This window comes from Dasypus novemcinctus, chromosome 28, assembly GCF_030445035.2.
Source record: "Dasypus novemcinctus isolate mDasNov1 chromosome 28, mDasNov1.1.hap2, whole genome shotgun sequence".
NCBI lineage: Eukaryota > Metazoa > Chordata > Mammalia > Cingulata > Dasypodidae > Dasypus > Dasypus novemcinctus.
This window is the reverse complement of record NC_080700.1, coordinates 31,743,399-31,770,510: the sequence shown is the minus strand read 5'-3', so window position 1 is coordinate 31,770,510 and position 27,112 is coordinate 31,743,399. Positions and strand designations below refer to the sequence as shown.

The window sequence follows — 27,112 nt, the reverse complement described above, 5'->3', positions numbered from 1 at the left end:
CTAGAAAATTTAGGGTCAACCATGTTACCAAATTTTCCATACCCTTATGCTTAGTGGGTTTTTTTTTTTTTTCCGCATATCCTGCTAATTATAGGTATTAAACTGTTGAAAAACATATCAGTGTATGAGTGTGTCTATGTATGTATCCTGTTAATTATATTATGGTTTACAATCACTAAAAATATAATATATAGAACAAAACATATTTGTATGTGAGAGTGTATGTTGTGTATACACAACACACACACAAGGATAAAATTAGCAGAGTGTTTTTTGCTCTCCTTTTAAATCACTAGAACAAGTAAATAAAATCCCAGTGGCCAACTTCTGTGCCTTTTGTGGAGGACACTGTCCACCAGTCATGGCTTCTTGAGCAGGTACCAGGTTTGATTATGGTTGTATCCATCATGGCGGCTAACCCCAGTGCTGTCAGATGTTTTCTTGGGAATTCATTTGTTATCCCCAAAGGTATTGGACATTCTCGCAATAAAATTAGCATCATTTCCCTGTCTGATTTTAGAATAAAGAAATTTTATATAGCACCTTATAAATAATTGTGAAATTTGACCAGCCTTGATGGACTGTTGTACCCATCAAAAGTCTGAATCATTGAACTAAATAAGTTGATTCTAAAAGGTTTTGTAAATATTATTTATAAAGATCTCCAGAGTAATCTGTTTATCATTTAATAGTCTTCATATATAAAAAAATACATTTGCTGTTAGGTTTATTGTCTTTGTGAATTTATTATTTTAAAAGATCTTGTCATAATTTTTTAAAGATCTCTAGAATGACCTGTTTGCTGCTGAATAATTCTTACATATAAAAATTTTCTTCAGGAATTAGTTCCTTTTTTTCAGTGAAGAAAGACAAGTCAGTTTCCTTCTTTTAAGTCGTGTTAAAAATTAAAAAAAAAATTTTTCCCCTCCTGTTGCTTCTTTTTTTCTTTGTAGGTGTGAACGGCATTTCGAAGGTCATGCAAACCGCTGCTATCCATGTGGAGTGTCTTTTAGCCCTTGTGGACAGTATATTGCTTGTGGTGCTGAGGACAGATCTGTATGTACTAGAGTCGTGTGTTTGCATTTTGATTTCTTTAAATATAAAGATTCTATCTTTCATTATTATGTAGACTTATTTAATATTATTGCATATGAGGATAACAGTCTATCTCAAACTTGACTACTGGTCAATATTTTGAGATCTTACACAAACTAGTATTTTAATAATAATAATGTGTGAGCTATTTTTTTAGTGAAGCATGATACTTTAAATATCAATCATTTATTCATTTGTTTTTTCATTTATTAATCATTGCATACATATTTATTCAGTGCCTACTATGTGAAAGACATTGCATAGGTGGTATATTTTCTTTGAATTACAAGATAATAACATTTATAAATGAAATACCATACTATCTAACTGTGGTATTCATGTTCTAAGTTTGATCCGTTAGGGCACAGCGTGCTTATTCTGATGAAATTACCGACCCAAAATTTTATAAACACATGCACACATATATTACACATTTTAAAAACATATCTTCATATCTTATGATGGACTTGAAACAGATACTAATAAAAACCCATTTGTCCTCAATATAGTTAAAAAGGTCTTGTGCGAGTTGCCTTGGCTGTCATACTACATTACCACAAACTCGGCAGGTAAAGACAATGGAGATTGAGTCTTTCATAGTTTGGGAGCCCAGAAGGCCAAACTCAAGGTATCTGTAGGTTTGGTGCCTTCTGGAGGCCCTGGGGGCAAGTACGCTCCATGGTCTTCTAGCTTCCAGTGGCTGCCAGCCATGCCTGGTATTCCTTGACTTGGGCTCCAATCTCTTCCTCTATGGGTACATGATCTTCTCTGTGTATCTCATATCTTACTCTCCTTTCTCTTATAGGGATACCAGTCAGTGGCTTTAGGGCCCATCCTAAAGCCAAGATGTCCTCATTTTGAGATCCTAAATTTAATTACACCTGCAAAGATCCCATTTCCAAATGAAGACACATTCATAGATAGCACTGGACATATCTTTTGGGAGACACATTATAACCCACTGTAGGTCTGTAAGGGTTATCTAAACAAAAAAACATAATTAAATTTCCAAAAATTAAAGGAAGTCATGAAGTTTATTTGGGAAAATGTCACTTTCTGATTGAACTGAGAGTCACATATTTATTTTCTAAACTTTTTTATTATGCAGTTTTTTACTGGTAACAATTGAACTTAAGCATATTGAACACTATTTTATTTGACCTTAAACTTAAGTTTATGTGCAGGAGACAGAAAAGGAGCAATAACTAAATGAAAATTTTTAAACTTCAAAGGAGAAATATTTTAATGGTGAGCAGTAACACAGGAGGCTCAAACTGGAGAGCCTCAATCTTCTCAGCAAATCAAAATGGAAGGCTGCCTATTTACCATAACATATTCAGAAAGGAATTTGGTGGCATAGGAAATGATCATCATGTGCTTGAATAGAAAAAAGGTTTTAAGAAATTGCTTGGATCATAAGCTGTTAGGTCATTAAAAGATGGAAACCACAGTTGATTTTGACCTGCCAAGGCCAAATTTAGCTCCAGAGTGCACGACCTTGTCATGAACTAGCACCAAAGCTCTGGTCTAGGAGCTGAAATTCTAGAGGGGCTGGTGCCGACCATACAGTTGAGAGACCAGTTGACCTGGAGTGGCTTTGCATGGTAAGTTTCAGAAGAGTTGAGTGCAGAGTGAGTACTGGGTTGTGTATCTTAGAGGCCTTTTGATGGCTAATTCCAGTGTTTATGTCTTCTATAGTGTATGACTGACCTGGAGAATGCTCCCACTCATTTTCTCTGCCTATCCATATCCCCCTCATTTTTCCAGATCTATCTTAATTTCTGCTTCCACTGTGGGCCTGCATTGATCAGTCATGTTCATATTGCTTTCCCTGTGAACTCTCAGAATATTCAAGATCTGTAATTCTCTTGAAGTATCCTGCGTCATAGTACCATTTAGCTTTTTTTAAAAAGGTTTATTTAGTTATGTTCATACTCCATACAATCCATTCAGCGGTACTCAGTGGCTCTCAGTACAATCACAGAGTTGTGAATTCATCACTGCATTCAATTTTAGAACATTTTCATTACTTCAAAAAGAAAAAACCCCTTATACACCCCTATTGTCCCCCTTATACACCCCTATTGTTGGCATTGAGCACTGTTGTGGTACCTTTGTTACCATGGATGAAAGAATATGAAAACATTAAATCATTTAGTTTTTAGTTTACTCTATATCTTGTCTTTCCAAATCAATTTAATTTTTTAATACATTTTTTAATGCCCTCTGCCCATAGCTCTCTCATCTGTTTGCTTGTTTTTGTTCATTGTTTGTGCTCATTATTGCTCATTGTCTGCTTTTTTTTTTTTTCTCATTGTCTGCTTATTGTTTTTGCTATTGTCTGCTCATTGTTTGTTTGTCTTCTTTAGGAGGCAATGGGAATCGAACCTGGGACCTCCCACGTGGGAGGTGGGCGCCCAACTGCTTGAGCCACATCTGCTCCCCAAGTCAATTTTAAATGTGAAATATTTAGTGAAGGAAGAATAGGGCTCTATTAGTTCGATAAACATCTAGAAGTTTCATGAGATCAGTTTAGCAGATAGGACCTGGAAATCTGTCAATTTAATGTTTTAGTTGATACTTAGACCCAAAAGTATGAGAAGTGCTGCCTTAAAAGAAAAAATTGAAGAAGGAATAATGATTACATTTAACTAAGCTAGCTAGTAAAAAACAGAAGTTTAAACAGCAATTGAATTTTAATAATGTGCTTATACAATTAATTTTTTTAAATTATAAAGAGTAGAATTATTGAAATCGAGAGAGTCCTAGTTTATTTCTATAAGCCAAGTATGAAGTAAAGTGTTTAGTTAAAAAAAAAAAACACAAAAAAACCCAAGGAGTTTTATATAGTTTTATATCTAGGCTGGCAAAACTTTCCATCAATGCTGGCCAATTCCTTAACATTTGGCAAGTGATCTGTCATGCTTGTTCAAAAAACATTGTGCCTTCCTTTTAGAAATATGAAGCAATTCTGAAAATTCTTATCCATGCACAAAACTTACAAAAGTAGGGATTGTTAAATTGAGAAACAATTTCTCAGGAGGCATGTTGTTCCAAATTAAACCTAGGCATGTTTCATATTAAATGTATACAATATCTTAGGGATTTGCTCTTCTCTCAGCCATATCGCATAATAAACCAGGATAAGATAAGCTTTTTGTTTAAGATGCTGTTTCTTTAGGAATATATGACCAAGAAAGGACAATTATTACTGCTAGCAGTCACTGATAGTGCCATTGTAAAATTATTTTCAATATATTATTGAACATTTACTGAATGCTGGGCATGATTAAATATACTTCCTATCCAACTTATGCACAAAACCTACATCTTAACACTTGAGTAAATAATCGTTAACTGCTCAGTACCGGACATGGCAAATATCAAGTGACCGTGGATTACCAGCTTGTCAGCTCAGTCCCTCTTACATACCTTCATGCCCTCACAGTCAGAGGTCATCGGGAAGCTCAGTAAGCACCTATGTGATGACCTCACCCGTCATCTTGTCTCACTTGGAAACAACTTTCAGTTTATTTACTATGCAATAGACATTCATTGTTTTGTGTTCAGCTAGCTTTGGGTTAATGTGCCACTGCTTTGTCTTTCTGTTACACACACAGTTGTTTTGATTTATTTACAATATATGCCGTGCCATTTTGATTCTTGTTTTGTTTGGTTGGTTGAAGAAACTTGCGACCCTTAAACATTTGCGGTGATGGTTGTTAAACACAATACCTGTATCTGATCCAGTTTCATCTCAACTACGTTATACCTGGCCATTTTAGATGTTTATCAAAGGTCTTTTATTGGGAGAAAATAAACATATGAAATTAATGTGTGACCGTTATGAGTAATGTTGGCTCTGAACAAACTTTTGAAAACTTAGTTGACAAAATTTTGGATCAACTGAAAAAAAAAGCATGACTTTTGAAATCTCTAAATGCCTTGGTTCTCAGTATCATCATTCTTTATTGAATTTATTTCTTATTAAAATATGTAGTTTTTAAGACTTTTTTTTCTGACAGCATTATGTAATTTTTTTTAAGAGTGGGTAGAAGGGAGTGTTGCTTGTATGTTAACAGATAGCTGACATGTGTTTTTGTCTATTTTTTTAATCTTAGTAGTAGTTTCATGCTATGTATTTACCATAATCAATCTATTGCCTATGAGAAACGTGTAAGATAATGTATTTACAGCTGTTAAAAGTTTATAATATATTTTTCTATCTTGTTTTATATATGTGTTATATAGCATTCAAAAAGAATTTTTTTCTTGATTGAGAAAAGAATACAAAACACATATTCCACAATTTGGATAACTGAAAACTGCCAACTGTTTAGCAGTATTTTATTATATTGGGTGTCTTGCCTTTCTAGGGCTTTTAGTTAGCTAATGAATGAATACATTAGACATGTTTGGGTTTTAGTTGGGATTTTACATAGCATGCATTTTAATTCTTTGTTTCTCTGCTGTTTTCTATTAACCCATAGCATTATTTTTATTAAATGTTACAATACCAACCCTAAAAAAATCACTTGCTATCTCGACAATACTTCTGCAAGGCTTACTTCCATTTTACAGCTAAGCAAATGGAAGCTCAGAGGGGATAATAACTTGCTCAGGGTTGCACAGGATTCTGACCCAGATGTGTTGGCTACTAGCCTGCTCTTAGCCAAGGCTTACAAGTGAGAGGTGTGATTAATGAAGGACTTACACGTTATACATTCACTGCTGCTTATGCTGAACCGGAGCCAGTTAAGAGACTCAAAGCATCTGCGTGTGACTGCTGAGTGATTGCAGCTGCTCTTCTCTTCCAATAGCCGCCTGACTCCAATAGCCAGATGCTTCCTAATGCACTGGCGGGAGCTGCCACATGGACTAGTCAAATCCCGTGCCCAGGGAACAGCGTTGCCTAACAGGCTTTCAAGTTCAGAGGGGAGCCCAGGCCCTCCCATCAGGTGTTAACAGGCAGAGATGCTCCCTTCTACCTAAGAGAGGCAAATGCCTGTGGACAGGGATTGGGAGACTCTTGGGTCTTTACTGCCCATGCTAAAAGTGTCTACTTGGCTGTGTCATTTCAAAATGGCTGCTCTCCTAGAGTTCCAGCCTGCAGAAGCATCCCCTTCCATGCTGCTAAGTACTACTTCACTTGAACTTTAATCCACAGGAATGATTTTTTAATAAAAAAATGGGGCTTTTATTTTTTACTGAAACCATTTTAGATTTACAGAAAAATTGAAAAAAAAAATCAGTGCTAGTTTCTCCGATTATTAACATCTTAGTTTAGTATGATGCATTTATTACAATTAATGAATCAATTATTAACTAAAATCCATAATTCATTCAGATTCTCTTAATTTTTACCTAAGGCCCTTGTTCTGTTGGGGGACGCATCTAGGATACTTATTACTTTCCATATTTCCTTAGGTTCTTCTTGGCTGTGACAGTCTCTCAGACTTTCCTTAATTTTAATGACCTTGAAAGTTTTGAGTATACTGGTCAGGTGTTTTGTTGGAGTCCCCTCTGTTGGGATTTATCTGGTGTTTTTCTCATGAGTAGACTGGGGTTATGGGATTTGGAGAGGAAGACCATGGAGATAAAATGCCATTTTTATAACATCATCTCAAGGGTACGTATGGACACAATGTATCACCACTGATATTGAACTTGATCACCTGGCTGATCAAGTGTTGGGTTTATTTACTGTAAAGCTTTCTCCCCTTCCCCCTTTCCATACTGTGTTCTTTAGAAAGAAGTCACTATGTGCTGCCTTCCTAAAGAGTGGGAGTTAGCTTCCAACTCCTTGAGGGTGAAATATCTGCATATCTTGTTTGGGATTCTTCTGTACAGGATATTTGTGTATTCTCCCCCATAATATTTATTTATTCAGTCATTTGTTTTTATGCCAGTAAGAAGTCACAGATATTTATTTTATTCTTTGGCTTATAATCCAGTACTGTTTTATTTTGTGGCTTACATTGAACCATTGGAGGCTCTTTCATTTGACTTTTGTGTCCCTTTGACATACTCCCATCACATTTTTTGGACTACATCCTTACTTTCTGGTCCTATAAGATGATTCAGATTTATCTTGTATATTTCCTATCCCAGTTCTAGAATCCATCCGTTTCCCCAAGGAGCTCTGGTTCACTTTGCTGGAGAATGGAATTAGAAACTAAGATCTAATGGTTTGGTGCTAGGTGGTGGGTGCTCTTATTTTTTTTTTAATTGAAAATATTATCAAATAATTATATAGGGTAAAGTAATAATATTAGAAAATGCAAACAGAATTTTGTAAAGTAAAAAAGTTGCAAGCCTTGCTGTCTTCTCTTGAGCTACACAATGTTTTCCTAGGTCCCCATAAGTTCTTTCGCTCTTTTTCATAAGCATGATAGTATTTTTTTCTGCCCTTATTTTTTGCTGGTAGGTGGGTATTTGAATTGCTCTTAGTCACTTTCCTCTTTACTTGGATGCTGGAGGTAGGCTTTTTCTTACTTTAACTGCTTAGCATTCTGTCACTGAAGAAAATCAATACCCTCTAGCATCTGAGGCAGGCAGTAGCTAATTTATCCTTATCAAACGAGGCATATGAAAATCCACATGTATACCTTTTAGTCTGCTCCATTCCCAGGACCCTTCCTATGTTGGCTCCCTCACCTAATAGTACGGGGTCACTTTCCCCAGGAAGTCAGTGGGCCTCTGCCCATCCTTCTTCACCCCTGGGCACACTGTGCATTGGGAGTTCTAGTCCCCCAAGTGGGTGAACAAAGAAAAGTGTTAAATGTGGGGTGGGGGTTGGGCATGAGCTAGGGAAGAGATAGGGGAATAGTAGTCCCCACACAGGTAGCACCATTTCCTTGGTCTGGGGATATTCAACATTTATATTTCCTGCTCCCTCTCTTGCTGTGATTCAGAGAAAAGAATCAGGTAAAAAATGCATATACCTTGAGTCTTCTTATTAAGCGTTCATTAGCACTGTGCAGGGGGAAATTCCTTACAATTCTTAAAAAATAGAGTTAACATTTAACTTTAATTTCCAGAGCTGTGTAAGTTTTAGAGCTATGTATGTACAGGTATTTTATTTATTTATTTTTTCTTTTCTTTTCTTTTCTTTTTTTTTTGTTGGGAAATTATTTTATTTTATTTTTTATTTTTTATTTTTTTATTGACTTTGTAATAATATTACATTAAAAAAATATATATATGTGAGGTCCGATTCAACCCCACCCCCCCACCCCCCCTCTCCCCCCCCAACAACACTCGTTCCCATCATCATGACACATCCATTGGATTTGGTAAGTACATCTTTGGGCACCTCTGCACCTCATAGTCAATGGTCCACATCATAGCCCATACTCTCCTCCATTCCATCCAGTGGGCCCTGTGAGGATTTACCATGTCCGGTGATTACCTCTGAAGCACCATCCAGGGCAGCTCCCAAAGACGCCTCCACCTCTCATCTCTTCCTGCCTTTCCCCATACCCATCGTCCACCATGTCCACTTTTCCCAATCCAATGCCACCTCTTCTATGTGGACATTGGATTGGTTGTGTCCATTGCACCTCTATGTCAAGAGGAGGCTCAGATTCCACATGGATGCTGGATGCAATCCTCCCATTTTCAGTTGTAATCACTCTAGGCTCCATGGTGTGGTGATTGTCCTTCTTCAACTCCATCTTAGCTGAGTGTACAGGTATTTTAATGTGAACTCGTTAGAGGGTCAATCAGGTACATTTAAACTCCGTCTCTTTTCTATAAACATGCTGTGCTTTAATAGAAAAAATTGAAAGCTCTATCATCTTGAGCTTTTAGCAGTATTTTGGAATTCAGAATTTCCTCCATCCCATACATTTCAACTTTGGCAAATATAGGGTGGGCGTTTAAGACAGGATTTATACTTGGTTGATATTATAATTGTAAACTCTCCAGGGAACTTGGGACAGGGTATTTAGAGCAGAGGGCAGCTGCTGCAAAAGGCCATGTAGCTGTGCAGCGACAATAACTAAACCAGCTGGCGCAGGAAACAAGTACTTGGCACTGGAGATGCAAGTGGGACCTAAGCTGATTTCCTAAGTCTTCTTATGCAGGAAAATGGAGCAAGTCAGAGAACTGGGGCATAGAAAAGGGAAGGAATGAGGACCAAATAAAACTATATAAAAAGCATGAATCACTGTCCAAGGAAAGAAAGCCAGGGTTCCGATCTTGGTGAATGATAGATCTTACTTTCAGAAATAAATCTGGGAGTGGGATGTGGTTTTCTGTCAAAGTTGTCCATTTGAAATTCCAGGTCTACTCGTTTAGCTATACTTCGCTGCCTCTTAAAAAGGGGTAGGGGGAGGATTTCAGGGCTGATTTAGAGGATGATAGCACATTTTCCACAAGAAGTTTTTATCCTACATAGACAAAAATGATATAACTTATCTTATTTGATATGCGGTTTATTGATTAAAACCTTTGATTATTCTAATAATGCTTATTTGTTTACTGTGTGTCAGGCATTGCTTAAAGTGCTTCATTTATATATATTAGCTCATTTAATCCTCAGACTACCCTATGAAGTAGATACTATTATTATTTTCATTTTATTTCAGATAAAGAAATGGAGATTTATGAAGCTTAAATAATTTTGTCATGATTATATAGTGAGTAAATTGTCAGTGGGATTGGAAACTGGGTAGTTTGGTTCCATAGCACATGCTTCTGATCACTACTCTCCACTGTCCCTCTGACACAATGAGCCACTGTTTGCATTACCCTGTGCATATCATTCTAATGGCCATGAAATGGTTAAATCACAACCCCCCCCCACCCTGATCCCCAAGCTCTTGTAACAAAGGGCATTTTCTAATATAATTATGTATCAAGTAATGGGGGATCCAAATCCAGTGTCTTGCCAGTGTGGCATCAGTTAGGGGCTCAGTCTCTGATCTAGAAGCTACTCTTTCTGGCAGTGGGAACAGGTTTGAAAAATTTCTCATGCTTCTTTAGCACTGGCAGAAGGCATAACTTTGAGCCAGAATGCAGAGTCAGCAATAAGAAGTGTAAATAACAACAGAAATCTGGAAGATTGAACAAAAGGAGATGCCATTCCTGATTTTATAAAACTGGTATTAGACAACTTTTGGAAGCATGTTGCATAAGTTGCACTTAGTTAAAATGCCGTTTTAAAAAGGATGTTTTAACAGTGAACTGTAATCGAGTACATAGGCAGAGACAATATTCTACAATTAGTAATGGAAGGACCTGGCTGTGTAGTACAACATCCTCCTACCACACATCTTACAGTATGTGCTCTTTTTTCCTCTGCCTTATTTCATTCATGTTTGTGAAACTCAGGCATTTTGTCATGAGTACTTGTAGATAAATTTTCATTCCTATATATTATTCAGTTTACAACTTAATTATCCATTCTGCTATTGGTGGGCAATTTGGTAACTTTCCAGATTGGGTTATTGCAAATAGTGCTGCTTTGAACACTTTTGTACATGTTTTTTTTGTTTGTTTTCTGTGCGTGTGAACATGTTTGTTTACACGTTTCTATTGGATGGAATATGGGTGAAATTTCCTAGTTATAGGATAGGCATATGTTCTGCTGTAGTAAATTCTGCCAGTTTTCTAAAGTGGTTGTAAAAATTTATACTTCCATCAGCAGTACCTGAGATTTTTAGGTGCTTACTCTCTTTCCTAACACTTGTTAATTTCTGTCTTTTGTGTTTTAGGACTTGTGAAAAGGCCTGTAGGCATTTTCTTAAAGACTGAAGAATTTGGGTACCTTCTGTTAAATTTATTGTCCATTTGGATATCCTTTTTTTTGTCACGTCTATTCAAGTCGTTAGCCTACTCTTTTTTTTCCTTTTGTGTTGTTTCTCCTCTTACTGAATTTTAGATGTTCTTTACATATCCTGGAGAGGAGTTCATTTTTGAATTTTAACAGCGTGATTTATCAACTTTTTTCTTTGTGGATAGTACTCTTTTGTGTTCTGATTAGGAAATCTCTGACTTCTCAAAGGACATGAAAATGGTGTTCATGTTTTCCTCTAGAGGCTTTAGGGCTCTACTTTTTGCATCCAGATCTTAAAATACTTGAAAGAGATTTTTGTGTATGGTGTGAGTAGGGCTCCAGAATAAATTTTATTCACATGGTTATCCAGTTGACCCAGAAACATTTTCTCACTATTCTGCAAGTGTGTGCGTATAGGACTGTTTCTGAGCTCTTTTCTGTTTTATTTTGTACCCTTGAATCAATACTGCTCTCATTTAATCTCTATAACTTTATAATACTGTAGGGACATGAAATACCCACTTGCCCCTCTCACTAGTTATTTGGGTAGATTGCTGGAAAGGGTGGGGTGGAATTGGCCAGCAATCCATCCTGGAAGGTTCTGCTGCAACACACCCAGGACCCTTGGTGTAGTAAGCATTAACCTGTGTATGTGCTGCCCCTCACTGTTCTGGGAACCCACACGATTCACCCTGTATGTACACCCTCACTGTTCATCGTTTACTAGGCTAGGTGCACCCTTGGAGCTGTTCCATGCATTAGCTAGACCCCTGCTTTGTGCTGTCTAGTCCTGTATAATCTTTGTTTCCTGCTGTGCAGCATGGTTGATGCCGGATCAGCCATCATCGGGACATGTGAGTAAATAAATGGTGTGACTGCTGCTGGCATTCCATGTGGTTTCTTTGGACTATCAAAGTGTTTGGCCAGTCTCCCTGGGCTTGACCTTCCTGCATTACAAATACATTATTTTTTAATAATATACTTTTTATTTTTTTAAAAGATACTTAGATTACATAAATGTTACATAAAAATATGAGGGATTTCCATATTCCCTGTTCCCTACCCCTCCCACACTTTCCACCATTGACGACATCCTTCATTAGTGTGGTGCATTTGTTACAACTGATGAACACATTTTGGAACATTTTCACTAAGTATGGATTATAGTTTATACTCTCTTCCACAGAATTTTGTAAATTATGACAAGATATATAATTGATGTGGGCTATGGGTGGGAGGCTCTTTGTCTCTTCAGAGATAACCTAAGCTGTCTGACTTGTGGGTGTGGGATGGTAAGAGGCTGCAGTCCTGCCCTTGGTGACCATGGCAACCACTCCAGTCCCAGGAAACAGTTTAACAATGCAAGGTCTATAAACTTAAAGTATTCAGGGGAAATGCAAACCAAGTGTGCTAAAAGCTTATCTAGAATGTATGAAGTCCATGCAAAAAGCTTACCTAAGATGTGGAAGATATATATGCTAATTCAAGCCTATTGAGAACTGAAACAAAGGGACTCTCTGTATAAAAGAAACTCGAAAGTCTTGTTCCGGGCTCGGGATTGAAACAGAAAGCTCCCGAGTCCGGCCGGTCGTCAATAAACCATTTTTCCTTTTCAAAATCATTCCTGAGTCCTGGCCTTTCTATATGCAAATAATTGAACCTCTCTCAAATTCTACAACATAATGACCTGTATATGTCATTGCAATGTCATTCTGGACAATTCCCAAGTCTCAAAAATGTCCCCATATTATACTTATTTTTCCCTCTCCATCCTTTCAGAATCTTCAGTGGCCACTGTCTCCACATCAGTGATAACAGATCTTTAGAGTAAGTCCTCCTACTTCATTCTTATTTTTCAGGCTTGCCTTAGCTCTCCTTGGCCCTTTGAATTTCCATGTGATTTTAGAATTAGCTTGTCAATTTAGCAAAAGAAAAGAGAACAAAAGAAACAAAAGCAATAAAACAAAACATTGCTGGGATTAGACTGGGATTACATTTGCTCTATAGGCTAATTTGAGAAGACTTGATATCTTTGTGATAATAAGTTGTCTAGTTCATGACCATTATAAATCTCTGCATCTTTCCAGCTTCCAAATTTTTCTCTCAATAATGTTTTTTTAGTTGTTAAAGAATTTTACAATCTTTTGTTAAAAATTTGCTATCTAATTTTTTTAAATGCTTTTATAACTGGTATAATTTTTAATGTTTTTTTTTAATTTACTCATTGCTGGTACATAGAAATTTGACTGATGTTTGTATATTTTTCTTATTTCCTTCAATCTTGCTAAATTTACTCGTCGATCCTAATGGTTTGTAGATTTTTAAATATTTTCTATTAATAATCATACCATTTGAGAATATTTATAGTTTTATTTATGCCTTTCCAGTTCTCATCCTTTTCTATGGTTCTTTTTTATTGTAATACTTCCTTTTTTTCATTGTAGTAACAGATATACAACATTCCTATCTTAACCACTTTTAACAAGTGTACAACTTAGCAGTGTAATATTGTGCTACCATCACCCAAATCCATTACGTCAACTTTTTTATCACCTGAAAGTAATTCTGCACCATTCAGAAATAACTACCTCCACCTCCTGGCCCCTAGTAACATATAATCTGCTCTGTCTCTATGAAATTTGCTTCTTCTAGGTATTTCATAGAAGCAAGGTCATATATTTGTCTTTTTGTGTCTGTATTATTTCACTCAACACGATGTCTTCAAGGGTGATCCATTTTGTAGCAGGCATCAGGACTTCATTCATTTCTATGACTGAGTAATATTCCATCGTACAATTTTCTACATTTTGTTTAACTGTTCATCTATTCATCTGTTGTTCCACATTTTGGCTATTGTGAATAATGCTGCTATAAATATTACAGTGCAAATATATGTTCAAGTCTCCGCTTTTGGTCCTTTGGGTTATATATATCAAGAAGTGGGATTGCCGAGTCATATGGTAATTCTATTTTAAATTTTATGGGGAGCCACCAAACTGATGTCAACAGTGGATGCCCCTTTTTACAATGTTACCAGCACAATGTGAGGGTTCCAGTTTCTCTGCATCCTTGGCAACACTTATTTTCTGATTTTAAAAAATAGTAGCCATCCTATTGGATGTGAAGTGGTATCTCATTGTGGTTCTGATTTGCATTTTCCTGATGAACAATAATGTTGAACATTTTTTTCATGTGCTTATTGGTCATTTGTCAAAAATAAGTTGGCCATAGTTATATGAGTTTATTCCTAAACTCTTGATTCTATTCCATTGTTTTGTTGCTTTCAGTATACTCGACATACAAATCTTTCACTTACTTAGCTTATTTCTAGGCATTTTATTCTTTTAGGAGTTATTGTGACTGGAATTGTTTTATTTAAATTTTCATTTTAGAATTTTTGCATGTTAATCTTGTAGCCTGTAACTTTACTGAATTTATTACTTCAAGTAGTTTTTCTTGTTGAATCTTAGGGATTTTTGATGTAAAAGATCATGTCATCTGCAAATAGAGATGGTTTGGCTTTTTCCCTCCAGTTTGAATGCCTGTTACTTCTTTTTCTTGTCTGTTTTCTCTGGCAAGGAGTTCCAGTACAATGTTGAGTAGCAGTGGTAAAAGCATGAATCCTTCTCTTGTTCTGGTTGCAGGGGACAGGTTTTTGGTCTTTCACCATTGAACATAATGTTAGCTATGGATTTTACATATTGAGGAAGTTATCTTCTATTCCTGTTTTTCTAGGTAGTTTTTTTTTTTTTTTTTAATCATGAAATGGTGTTGGATTTTGTCACATGCCTTTTCTGGATCAGTTGAGATGATCATGTGATTCCCTCCCCCCCTCCTTCATTTTGTTAATGTAGTTACAGTGATTGGTTTTCTTATGTTGAACTACCCTTGCATTACTGGGATCAATCTCACTTGGTTATGGTATATACTTCTTTGAATAGGATATTGGATTCAATTTGCTAGTATTTGATTGAGGATGTTTGTTTATATATTTATAAAGGGAATTGGTGTATAGTTTTCTTGTGATGTCTATCTGGGTTTGCTTTTAGGTTAAGGTTGGCCTCATAGAATGAGTTAGGAAACTTTTTTGGAAAAGTTTCAGAAAGATTGATGTTAATAATCTTTTAATGTATTCACCACCGAAGCTTTCTGGTCCTTGGCTTTTCTTTCTTGGGAGGCTTTTGATTGCTGATTCTATTTATTTGCTTATTATAGGTCTGTTGATACCCTCCATTTCTTCTTGAGTCAGTTTAGGTAAGTTGTGTGTTTCTAAGAATTTTTCCATTAGGAAATTTTATCTAAATTTTACCTAAATAGTTTTTCATAATATTCTCTTATAATCCTTTTAAATTCTGCAAAATCAGTGGTAATGCACACTCTTTCATTTTTTATTTTAGTTATTTGTGTCTTCTTTTGATTTTCTTTTGTCAGTCTATCTAAAGGTTTGTCATTTTTATAAGTATTTTCAAAGCATTAACTTTTGATTTCATTAATTCTCCCTATTATTTTTCTCTATTTCATTTACTTCCATTCTAATCTTTTTCTTTTTGTTTTTAGAAAAGTTTTAGGTTTATAGAAAAATCATGCAGAAAATAAGAGTTCTCTTCTATCCCTGTTTTCCCTGTTATTAACACTTTGCATTTGTGTGTTATTTTTGTTAAAATTGATGAAAGAATATTATTATAACTATACAATTAAGTATGGTCCATGGTTTACATTAGGGATTACTACTTGTATTATATGGTCTTACTTTAAAAAAAATTATTTTAGTAATGTATATGCAGCATAAAACTTCCCCTTTAACCACATACATTCACAATATTGTGCTACCTTCATCACCATCCATTACTGAAACTTTTCCATCCCTCCCAAATAGAATCTCTGTATCAGTTAAGCATTAACTCCCTATCTCCAACCCCACCCCAACCTCTGGTAACCTGTATTCTAGTTACTGAATCTGAATTTTCTTATTCTAATTATTTAATATCAATGAGATTCTATTTTATGACTGAATAATATTCCTTTATATATATATACCACATTTTGTTTACCCATACATCTGTTAATGAATACTTGGTTTGCTTCCATCTTTTGGCAATTGTGAATAATGCTGCTGTGAGCACTGGTGTGAAAATATCTACTCATGTTCCTGCTTTCAATTACTTGGGATATATACCTAGACATGGGTTTGCAAAATCTTAAAGTAATTCAATATTTAACTTTCTGAAGAACCACCAAAGTGTTTTCCACAGTGGCTACAGCATTTTACATTCCCACCAAGAAAGAATGAATGTTCCTATTTTGCCACATTCTCTTTACCACTTGTTACATTCCATTTTTAAATAGCAGTTACCCTAGTTGGTGTGAAGTGATATCTCATTGAGGCTTTGATTTGCATTTACATAATGGCTAATGATGTTAGGCATTTTTTTCATGTGCTTTTTGGCCATTTGTATAACTTCTTTGGAGAAATGTCTGTGGCCCATTTTTTAAGTTGGGTTGTTTGTCTTTTTGTTGTTGAGTTATAGGATTTCTTTATATATTATGGATTTTAAACCATTATTGTATATGTGGTTTCTAAATAGCTTCCCCTATTCTGTTGATTGTCTTTTTTACTTCATGATGAAGACCTTTGATTCACAAAAGTTTTATATTTTGATGAATTGCTATTTATCATCTTTTAAATTTGTTGCACATGTTTATTATTTCTTTCTTTCTACTAACTTTAGATTTAGTTTTCTCTTCTTTTTCTAGATCCTCCAGGTGTGAAGTTTCTCCAGATTTGAGAACTTTCTTCATTTTTAACATAGGCAGTCAGAGTGCCCAGGGAGCACTGCATTTGCTGCTTCCCATAAGTTTTGGTACATGTGGTTTTGTTTTCATTCATTACAAGATTGTTTATAGTACTTTTCAGGTCCTCTGTTTACTTACTGACCTTCTGACTAGATATTCTATCCTTTATAAGTGGTGTATTGAAGTTTTCAAATGATATTTTAGAACTGTCTTTTTCTCCTTTCAGTTTTGTCAATGTCTGCTTCATGTATTTTGCAGCTCTGTGTATATGTGCATTAATATTTATAATTATTATATCTTCTTGTTGGATTGACAATTTTATTACTATATAGTGTTCCTCTTTGTTTCTTGTAACTGCTCTTGACTTAAAATCTATTTTGTCCAGTATTAGAGTAGCCACCCCAGCTATCTTTTGGTTGACAAATTAATAAAAAAAATAAAACATATAGTCACTTATGGATGAAGAAAAATAAATTCTGAAAAATCTGGTAATTATTAAAGAAATTTAATTGATTATTTTAAAAAGAAACTAAGAAAAATAACAAGTTAAAATTGTACAACTGTTGGCATAGAGTTGTTCACACTATTCTCTTATTGATGGCCCCTCTTTCAATCCAGTTATTGAAAACTTTGGGATTTAAATTTTTTTACCCTTAAAAGAATAAGTAGGAGTCTTTCAATTTTATAGTTTGTAAATTTTGTAAAGATTTACAAATCTTTAACCTTTTTATATTCTTCAGTGAGTGTTTTCTATTTTATTAATTTCTCTTTTCACCTTTATTTACTTTCCTTTCACACTCCTTAGGTTGAATTGATATTCTTGTCCTGAATTCTCAAAGACTAAATAATTGATTTTCCTCTTTTCTTCTTTTCTAATATGTACAGTCAATGTGTACACTTTATATCTTTCACCAAGTTTTTATATATTATGTTTTCAAAATATTTTCTAATTTCTATTTTGAATTCTTCTTGATCCTTATCTTTTTAGAAGTTTCTTGTTAAATTTCCCTGCAGGTACTATAAATGTCTTTTTCTTTTCTTTCTTTTTTAATTTTTGCATCTTATATAAATGTATATGTAAAAAATTTCAAACAGTAAAATTCATATTTTTTATTATATAATTCTGTTTTCTTCGTACACACATAGATTTGTGTGCCATCAAAATGAGGGTATGAAACAGTTCCTTCATGCAAAAAATTCTCTCATTCTGCCCCTTCGTAACCAATGGCAACCACTAATCTATTCTCAACACCTATAGTTTTGCCTTTCCAATATATCATATAAATTTAATAATACATAGAGGTAACTTTTAAATTCTGTTTTCTTTTACTTCACATAATGAATTTCAGATTCATCTATGTTGTTGCACGTATGTATAATTTGTTCCTTTTTACTGCTGAGTAGTACTCCATTGTAAGAATATACTACAGTTTACTTATCTATTTATCCAGTGAAGAGCATCTGAGTTGTTTTCACTCTGGAGAAATTATGCTGCTATACATATTCACATACAGGTTTTGTGTAAGTTTTGATTTTTTTAGGGTAAATACCTAGAGGCTGATCTGCTGGTTCATGTTGTATAAATGTCTGCTTAACTTTATAAGAAACTGACAAACTGTTTTACAAGCAACCTGTACCATTTTACATTTCCACCAACAATGCTGAGAATTCCAGCTGTTCCATATTCCCACCAGCACTTGATATTGTCAGTTTTTAAAATCATTTCTTTGTATATTTTAGCTACTCTGAAAGCATGTAGTCATATCTCAGTGTGATTTTAAGTCATTTCTTTAATGCCTAATGATGTGGATAATCTTTTCATATAACTTATTTACTGCCTTTAAATTTTCTTTGGTGGAATGTCCATTAAAATGTTTTGCTCATTTTTTTACATGATTAGGAGTGTGTCAAATTTATAGACCAATTTGGGAAGAATCAATATCTTAATCATATTGAATCTTCTAGTTCATGAACACAGTAACATTTCTGTTTATTTTGATTTTTTGGTAGCTTCACTGGAATTTTTAATATAGATAATCAAAATAATAATTTCAAATGCTAATAGAAATAATGTCCTAGGGTAATAGAAAGTTTTAGTTCTTCCTTTCCAAGATTTATTTATTTACTTTTCTTGCCTTATCCTACTGGCTAGACTTGCTGTGTGATATAATTTAAATAGGTATGGTGAGTAATATCCTGGCCTTGTGCCTTTGGTAGAAAGGATTCAGTCTCTCACCATTAAGTATCATACTTCCTGTAGGTTTTCTGTAGATGCTATTTTATCATGTTAAATAAAAGCTTTTCTAGTCCTACTTTGCTGAGAGTGTTGTTATAAATGGGTGTTTTTCAAATGCATTTTCTGAATCTGTTTCTATAACCATGTGATTTTCTTCTTAATATAGTTAGTATGGTGGATGTTATTGATTGCTTTTTGAATATTAGAACAACCTTGCATCCCTGAGATAAACTCTACTCATCTGAGATACAGTATTTTTTTTTTGTATATTGGATTTGATATACTAATATTTTGTTAAGGATAGTTATGTCTATATTCATGAAGGATATTATTATTTTTCTTTCTATTTACTGCCTTTATCTGGATTTTGTACAAGTGAAATTCTGGCTTTATAAAGCAAGTTGGGAAGTGTTTCCTTCTTTTCTGTTTTCTTTTAAGAGATTATAGAGAAGTGGTATTAATATCCTAAAAAAACATTTTCTAGAATTCACTAGTGAATCAGTCTTCAAATGGAGTTTTCTTTGTTGGAAACATTTAACTATGCATTTAAATGTTTTAATAGGTAAAAGACTATTCATATTATTGATTTCTTCATGATTCCATTTGGGTAGTTGGTATCTTTGTAGGGATTAGTACATTTCATCTATGTTTTTGAAAGTATTCTCTTGTTTTTCCTTTAATTTGTAATCTACAGGTTGATTTCCTTTCTCCCCTGGTTTTGGCAATTTGTGTTTCTCCCTTTTTCTCTTTGTCAGTTTGGCTAGCAGTTTATCCCTATTACTAGTCTTTTGAAAACCTATTTTTGGTTTCATTGAGTTTCTCAATTGCTTTTGTGGTTAATATCACCGATTTCTTGTCTTAATTACTTCCTTACCTATATTTGCTTTGGGTTTATGTCCCCCCCACCCCCTGCCAGTTTCTTAAGCTGGAAGCTTGCATTATCATTTTTATTTAATACATTTTAAAACTTATTTTTAAAAATACTTTCGATTGCATAAATGTTACTTAAGAAATGTAGGGGATTCCTGTATGCCCCACTCCCTACCCCTCTCACATATTCCCACATTAACAACATCCTTCATCAGTTTGGTACCTTTATAACAATTGATGAACACATATTGGAGCATTGCCACTAAGCGTGGATTATAGTTTACATTATAGTTTACACTCTGTCCCACTCAATTTTATAAGTTATGACAAAATATATAATGGCCTGTATCCATCATTGCAATGTTAGTCAGGACAATTCCAATGTTCTGAAAATGTCCCCATATTACACTTGTTTATCCCTCCTCCTCCCCTCAGGATGTCCAGTGGCCACTGCATCCACATCAATGATAAGAGTTCTTCCATTGCTAGATAACAATAAGTCTATAGTACAGTAACAGTAATTCTACTCTAGTTAATTGCTCATTACCAATCCTGAGGATTGAGATTGTTATACCCACTCTACCACTAATTGAGAGGGAGCTTGGATCCCGTGGGATCGATGGATGGAACAATCTTGCTTGTGGTAGCAGACTCTTTCTTTTCCTTGGGATGGTCATTGTCCATCGTCATCTCCTTGTTAGTTGACCTGGGTGAGTTCGATGAACTGGAAAGTAGTTGGCTTAGTATTATAGGGTGCCTAAGAATTACCTCCTGAGAACCTCCTTTTTGCACAAATGTGGCCTCTCTCTAGGCCATACTTAGCATATAAATGCATTACCTTCCCCCTAGCATGGGACATGACTGTTGGGAATAAGCATCCCTGGCACTGAGGGATTACTACCAAGCACCAACTAGCAATGCAACTGGAAAAAGACCTTGACCAAAAGGGGGAAAGGGTAAAGACAAATGAGTTTATATGGCTTAGATGCTTCAAAGTGAGTCTCCTTGTTAGTTGTCCTGGGTGAGTCCAATGAATTGGAGAGTAAGTGTTGCAACTCTGTTGAGATTCAGGGCCCAACAGACACATGGACAGCCTAAAGATTTAAGTCTCTTGGATATATGTATCAACTCTAGTATCTACTTTAGGTTCACATAGAAGGGGCAGAAGAGCCACATGTAGGGGAAACACAAATGAGTCCAACTCTATCACATTGGAGTGCGTAAATTCCAAAGCAGAGCCCACTGACGGGGTGCCCAACTCCTGAGCTGTCTGCCCTACCTGTAGTGTCTGGATGTCTCTGAAGCCCTGAGGAGCTCTGCTATTTGAGGCAATATTTACTATGGCAGTCAATAAGATCTTGCTGAGATATGCATAAGCACTATCTCTGGAATGACCTCCCAACTCACTTTGAACATATTCTTATGCCTTAGTAGTATACCTCAGGTGAACCTCTTCACATGCATCCCCCATCACTGACACACTGCACCAGTTGTCCTCCCCTCCCATAGTTGTGACCTTTCTGTTATTCAAAGTCTCTTATTGATGTGAATTTGAGACTTTTCTTCTTTTGTACTGTAAGAATTTATTGCTACAAATTTCTAAGCACTGTTCGATTTACATTCCGCAAATTTTGAAATATAATTTCATTTTCATTGAGTTCTAATTGTAGTTTTCTTTTAGCCTTCTCTGAGCTATTGATTATGTAGAATATATTGCTTAACTTTCAAGTACTTCAGGATTTCCCAGAGGTCTTTTAGTTATTAATTATTAGCTTAATTTTGTTGTGATTGGAGAACATACTTCAAATGATCTCTCTTCTTGTAAATTTGTTCAAGTTTGCTTTATGACTCTGGATATGGTCTACTTTGGTGAACTTGAGAAGAATTATGTTCTTTTGCTATTGCTGGGTGGAGTGTTTTATAAATTATCATTCAGGTCAAGTTGGGTGATAGTGTTTTCTGATCTTCCATATCCTTGCTAAATTTCTCTCAGCTTGTCTTATTAATTACTCCTAGAGATGTGTTGAATCTTTTAGTATCTTCTTGGATTTGTTTATATCTAACTTTAATTTTATTAGTTTATTCTTCATGTATTTTTAAGCTCTCTTTTTAGATGGCAACAATTGTGTCTACTCCTGCCCCCCATTTCATTGTTCTTGCCCTCTTTTGGGTTATTTCTCTCCCTCTCTCTCTGTATATCTTTTAAAGATTTAATTTATTTATTTATACCCCCACCTATTGGTTTGTGCTGTCCGCTCTCTGTGTCTGTTCATTGTGTGCCCTGTGTATCTGCTTGTCTTCTTTTTAGGAGGCACCGGGGACCAAACCTGGGACCTCTCATGTGGGAGCAGGGCATCCAATTGCTTGAGCCACCTCCACTCCCTGCTTGTTGTGTCTCTCATTGTGTTTCCTCATCGTATCATCTCGTCGCATCATCTTGTTGTGTCAGCTTGCCCTACTAGTCTGTTTCATCAGCTTGCTGTCTTGCTTGTCTTCTTTAGGAGGCACCAGGAAGTGAACCCGGGACCTCCTATGTGGTATGCAGGCACCCAACTGCTTGAGTCATATCTTCTTCCCTCAATATATATTTTGAAATCGATTTTGATTTTTCTATTTTTAAAAATTATGTCTACACATACAATTTTATTTTTAGTGATTGTTCTGGGGAATATAATGTATATATTTAATGTAGTCTCAGGCTTTTTAGAGTTATTTCAAAATTTCAAGTGAAATGTAGGAAATTATCCACCATATTGTCCTTTTACCTCTCCATTTTGATCGTATTTGTCATATGTATGACATCTATGTATATTTAAAATGCCATCACATAATAATTTTTTATTCAAATAGTTATACAGATTTTAAAGAACTTGAGAGCTAAATAAGTCTATTTGCTTTTCTTTCATTCCTTAAATTCCAAGTTTCCCTTTTGTATCAATGTTTTTTTTTTTTTTTTTGCCTGGCAAATTTTAGCATTTCTTTTAAAACAGGTCTGTTATCTATGAATTCTCTCAATTTTCTTAAATTTTTGGGCTATCTTATATTGTTTTCATTCCTACAGCATAATTTCACTGGGTATAGAATTCTGGGCCGACAGTTCTTTACTTCTAACACTTAAAACTATTTCACTTTCTTATGGCCCCTTTTTTTTTTTTCCTATCTGTTTGCATAATCATCTTTTTGGTGCATCGCTTCACTGTGCAGAGGCTGCGCTACCCACAGTACAGGTCTGGGATGCCTTTTTTCGTTTTTTAGCAGGAGGTCCTAGGGATTGAACCCATATGGTAAATGGGCGCTCAATTGCTTGAGCCACAGCTGCTTCCCCACACTTGTTTTTTATTTTTATTTATTTATTTTATTTATTTATTTATTTATTTTTATTTATTTTTATTTTTTATTTTTAATTTTTTTATTTTTTATTGACTTTGTAATAATATTACATTAAAAATATATATGTGAGGTCCCATTCAACCCCATCCCCCCACCCCCCCTCTCCCCCCCCCAACAACACTCGTTCCCATCATCATGACACATCCATTGGATTTTGTAAGTACATCTTTGGGCACCTCTGCACCTCATATACATTGGTTCACATCATAGCCCATACTCTCCTCCATTCCATCCAGTGGGCCCTGTGAGGATTTACAATGTCCGGTGATTGCCTCTGAAGTACCATCCAGGGCCGCTCCATGTCCCAAAGACGCCTCCACCTCTCATCTCTTCCTGCCTTTCCCCATACCCTTCGTCCACTATGTCCACTTTTCCCATTCCAATGCCACCTCTTCTATGTGGACATTGGATTGGTTGTGTCCATTGCACCTCTATGTCAAGAGGAGGGTCAGATTCCACCTGGATGCTGGATGCAATCCTCCCATTTTCAGTTGTAATCACTCTAGGCTCCATGGTGTGGTGGTTGTCCTTCTTCAACTCCATCTTAGCTGAGTGTGGTAAGTCCAATAAATCAGATTGTAGGTGCTGGAGTCTGTTGAGGCTCAGGATCTGGCTATCACATTGTCAGTCCAGAGATTCAAATCCCCTAAATATATCTTAAACCCCAACATTAACTGCACCTCCAGCACATTGGCATGAAAGTCTTATGAAGGGAGATCCCATCTGAGTCCAGATTCATCACACATAAACACCATTTCCAAAGAGGGGCCATCTGCCCTGGTAGTTAACCCCATCGGCCATGACCATAACTCCCGTGGGTCTCTTTAGCCCTCAAAGGAACCAATATCTGGGGGTTGTATCTGCTTTATCTGTCTCTCTGACTCTGCTCAGTTGTGCATGAGGGCAAACCTTCTGCCAGCCTCCAGACTCTTTTTTAGAAACTCGTAGCCATATAAACTCATTTCTCCTTTCCATTTCCCCCTTACTTTAGGTCAAACAGCATTTTAAAGTCATGGTATTTTATGTAGACATGGATATTCTGCTGATCCGCATTGAACCTTCCGTATAAGGTCATTTTCCAGTTGCATCATCAGTTGGTAGTTGATAGTGGTCCCTCGTTGCCAGGGAGGCTCATCCCCGGGTGTCATGTCCCACGCTGGGGGGAAGGCATTGCATTTACATGCTGAGTTTGGCTTCGAGACTGGCCACATTTGAGTAACATGAAGGCTGACAGGAGGAAATTCCCAGGCACAAAGTTGTTCTAGGCCTTGTTCTTATTTTGGGTTTATCAGCTCACAAGCATAGTCATTAGCATCAGGGGCTCACTGTTGAACCCTCACTCCCTCCCGGTCCCCGCCACTGTACCTGGGAGACTGTTGCTGCTCCCCTAGGGACCACGACAGAGCACCACTGGCCAGGAACCCAGTACCCCCCCTACTGTGGTTTTTAATTGTTGCCACTATGAGTATATCCAAACATTACCATGCACCCTGGACATATGTTCTGTACAGCTCCCTGTCAGCCATATATCACCTGTCATTGGTACCCCATACCAGTATCCCTCCATTGCTATTGTTGAAACACTCTGTGATCCAGAACTCCCCGAAATTTGAAGCCCAATATAATTTCATGGTCCCTTACTAGGGAATGGCATATAGCGATGAGCTTAAAGGATAGATAAAGAACTTGGATAAAGTTAGATAAAGAACTTAGATAAAGAATGTTGACTTGAAAAAATTCCACATCCTATCTTTTTTTTTCCCTCCCCCCCTAATTATTCAGCTTTTCTTCACAGGAGTCCTAGACCACAGCAATGTATATATATAATATACAGCACTCCCACACATCCACCAGAAAACCTTTTCCCTTCCACAGTGATACTCTTACGCCCTATTCATATCATATTTACTTAAAGTGATGTACAGAGTCTGAGACATTAGCTTTCTAACAAGGTGACATCTGTGCTTACATTGTGGTGCATACTTTAGGATACACAGTTCTTTACATTTTTAGTTATCCTATGTTTTACATTATGGTTTACATTATCAGTCTGTCATCTCCTATATGTTATAGTGTAATATTACATGTTTTATATCCATCCTTGTGTACTCTCAAGAAACTCCTCTCTTACCCCCCATTTACTTTGGTTCCACACATTTAACGTCCATTTTCCCTTCCACCTTGGTGTCCTCAGTGATAGCCAACCTCCGTTTCCTGAGGAGCCACTTCCAGAGATAGATGGAATAGTGTTCAGGTCCTACTTACTCAACTGCCCCAATGCCCTGGGAGCCACCCTTTCTCTCGAGGGATACAGTTCCCTCTATTTGATGGCATTAGTCCTCCCCAGGATGTGGGTCCACCCCCACTCTCACTACTTGGGTTTCTACCCCATGGTGTCACCCACTCTGGCAGAATGAGCATTTAGACATTCCCCAGGAGTCCGTCCTGCATCAGACCCTCCCCTCCGAGCATTCTAAACAGGTAACCCTCTTTATTATATTTTGATATGATTTTCTTGGCATTTTACTCTCCACCAACACCTGACCCTCTCCTGGTTCGTATGCTACCCCTCCCTCCCCCCACTTTTGGGCAATGTTACCCATCCGTCCCTCCCCAGCCACCCTCAAACCAGCAAAGCCCCAAGCAAAGGCAACCCCTTGCCCCCCTTTTATCTCTTCTTTGTGTTCATACTTACCACCATCTCGTCTTAAATTCGACCCCTGCAGACATTGGCTCATATCCTTCCTCCACCCTCCGATTTCCTGTAAGCCTATCGTTCAGTCTCTTGCTATCTAGGGCAGCTTGTTTATTTCATATCATTGAGGTCATGTAGTATTTGTCCTTCAATGTCTGGGTTGCTTCACTCAACATAAGGTTCTCAAGATTCATCCATGTTATCACATGTGTTTGTAGTGTGTTTGTTCTTACAGCCGAGTAGTATTCCATTGTGTGTATATACCACATTTTATTGATCCACTCATCTGTTGATGGGCATTTGGGTTGATTCCAACTTTTGGCAATAGTGAACAATGCTGCTATGAACATTGGTGTACATATATCGGTTTGTGTTCTTGTTTTCAGTTCTGCTGGGTATATACCCAGCAGTGGTATTGCTGGGTCATATGGCAAATCTATGGCTAGTTTTTTGAGAAACCGCCATACTGTCCTCCAGAATGGTTGGATCCTTCTGCATTCCCACCAGCAGTGGATGAGTGTTCCCCTTCCTTCACATCCTCTCCAGCACTTGTATTCTTCTGTTTTTTTCATAGCTGCCAATCTTATGGGTGTAAGATGGTATCTCATTGTAGTTTTGATTTGCATTTCCCTGATAGCTAGAGATTTGGAACATTTTTTCATGTGCTTTCTTGCCATTTGTATTTCTTCTTTGGAGAAGTGTCTGTTTAAGTCTTTTTCCCATTTTTTAAATGGGTTGTTTATCTTTTTATTTTCAAGATATAGGAGTTCTTTATATATGCAAGTTATAAGTTTCTCATCAGATATATGGTTGCCAAATATTTTCTCCCACTGTGTGGGCTCCCTTTTTACTTTCTTGACAAACTCCTTTGAGGTGCAGAAGGCTTTAATTTTGAGGAAGTCCCATTTATCTATTAGTTCTTTTGCTGCTCGTGCTTTTGGTGAGATATTCATAAATCCATTTCCTATTACAAGGTCCTGTAGATGTTTCCCTACACTGCTTTCTAAGGTTTTTATGGTCTTGGCTCTTATATTTAGGTCTTTGATCCATCTTGAGTTGATCTTTGTATAAGGTGTGAGATGGTAATCCTCTTTCATTCTTCTACATATGGCTATCCAGTTCTCCAGACACCATTTGTTGAATAGGCCACTCTCTCCCAGTTGAGAGGGTTTGGTGGCTTTATCGAATATTATGTGGTTGTATATGTGAGGTTCTATATCAGAGCTTTCAATTCGATTCCATTGGTCTATGT

General features: G+C 36.3%; 1 protein-coding gene across 3 annotated transcripts in view; it reads left to right on the top strand.

Annotated features, from left to right (window-relative positions):
• Positions 1–27,112, top strand: part of WDR27 (WD repeat domain 27) — a 397,567-nt gene that overhangs the window by 148,993 nt on the left and 221,462 nt on the right. For all 3 annotated transcript variants that reach the window (XM_058289718.2, XM_058289717.2, XM_058289719.2), the window contains one exon: positions 954–1,056. In XM_058289718.2, the coding sequence (XP_058145701.1) occupies positions 954–1,056 (103 nt within the window). The remainder of the gene's footprint in view (positions 1–953; positions 1,057–27,112) is intronic.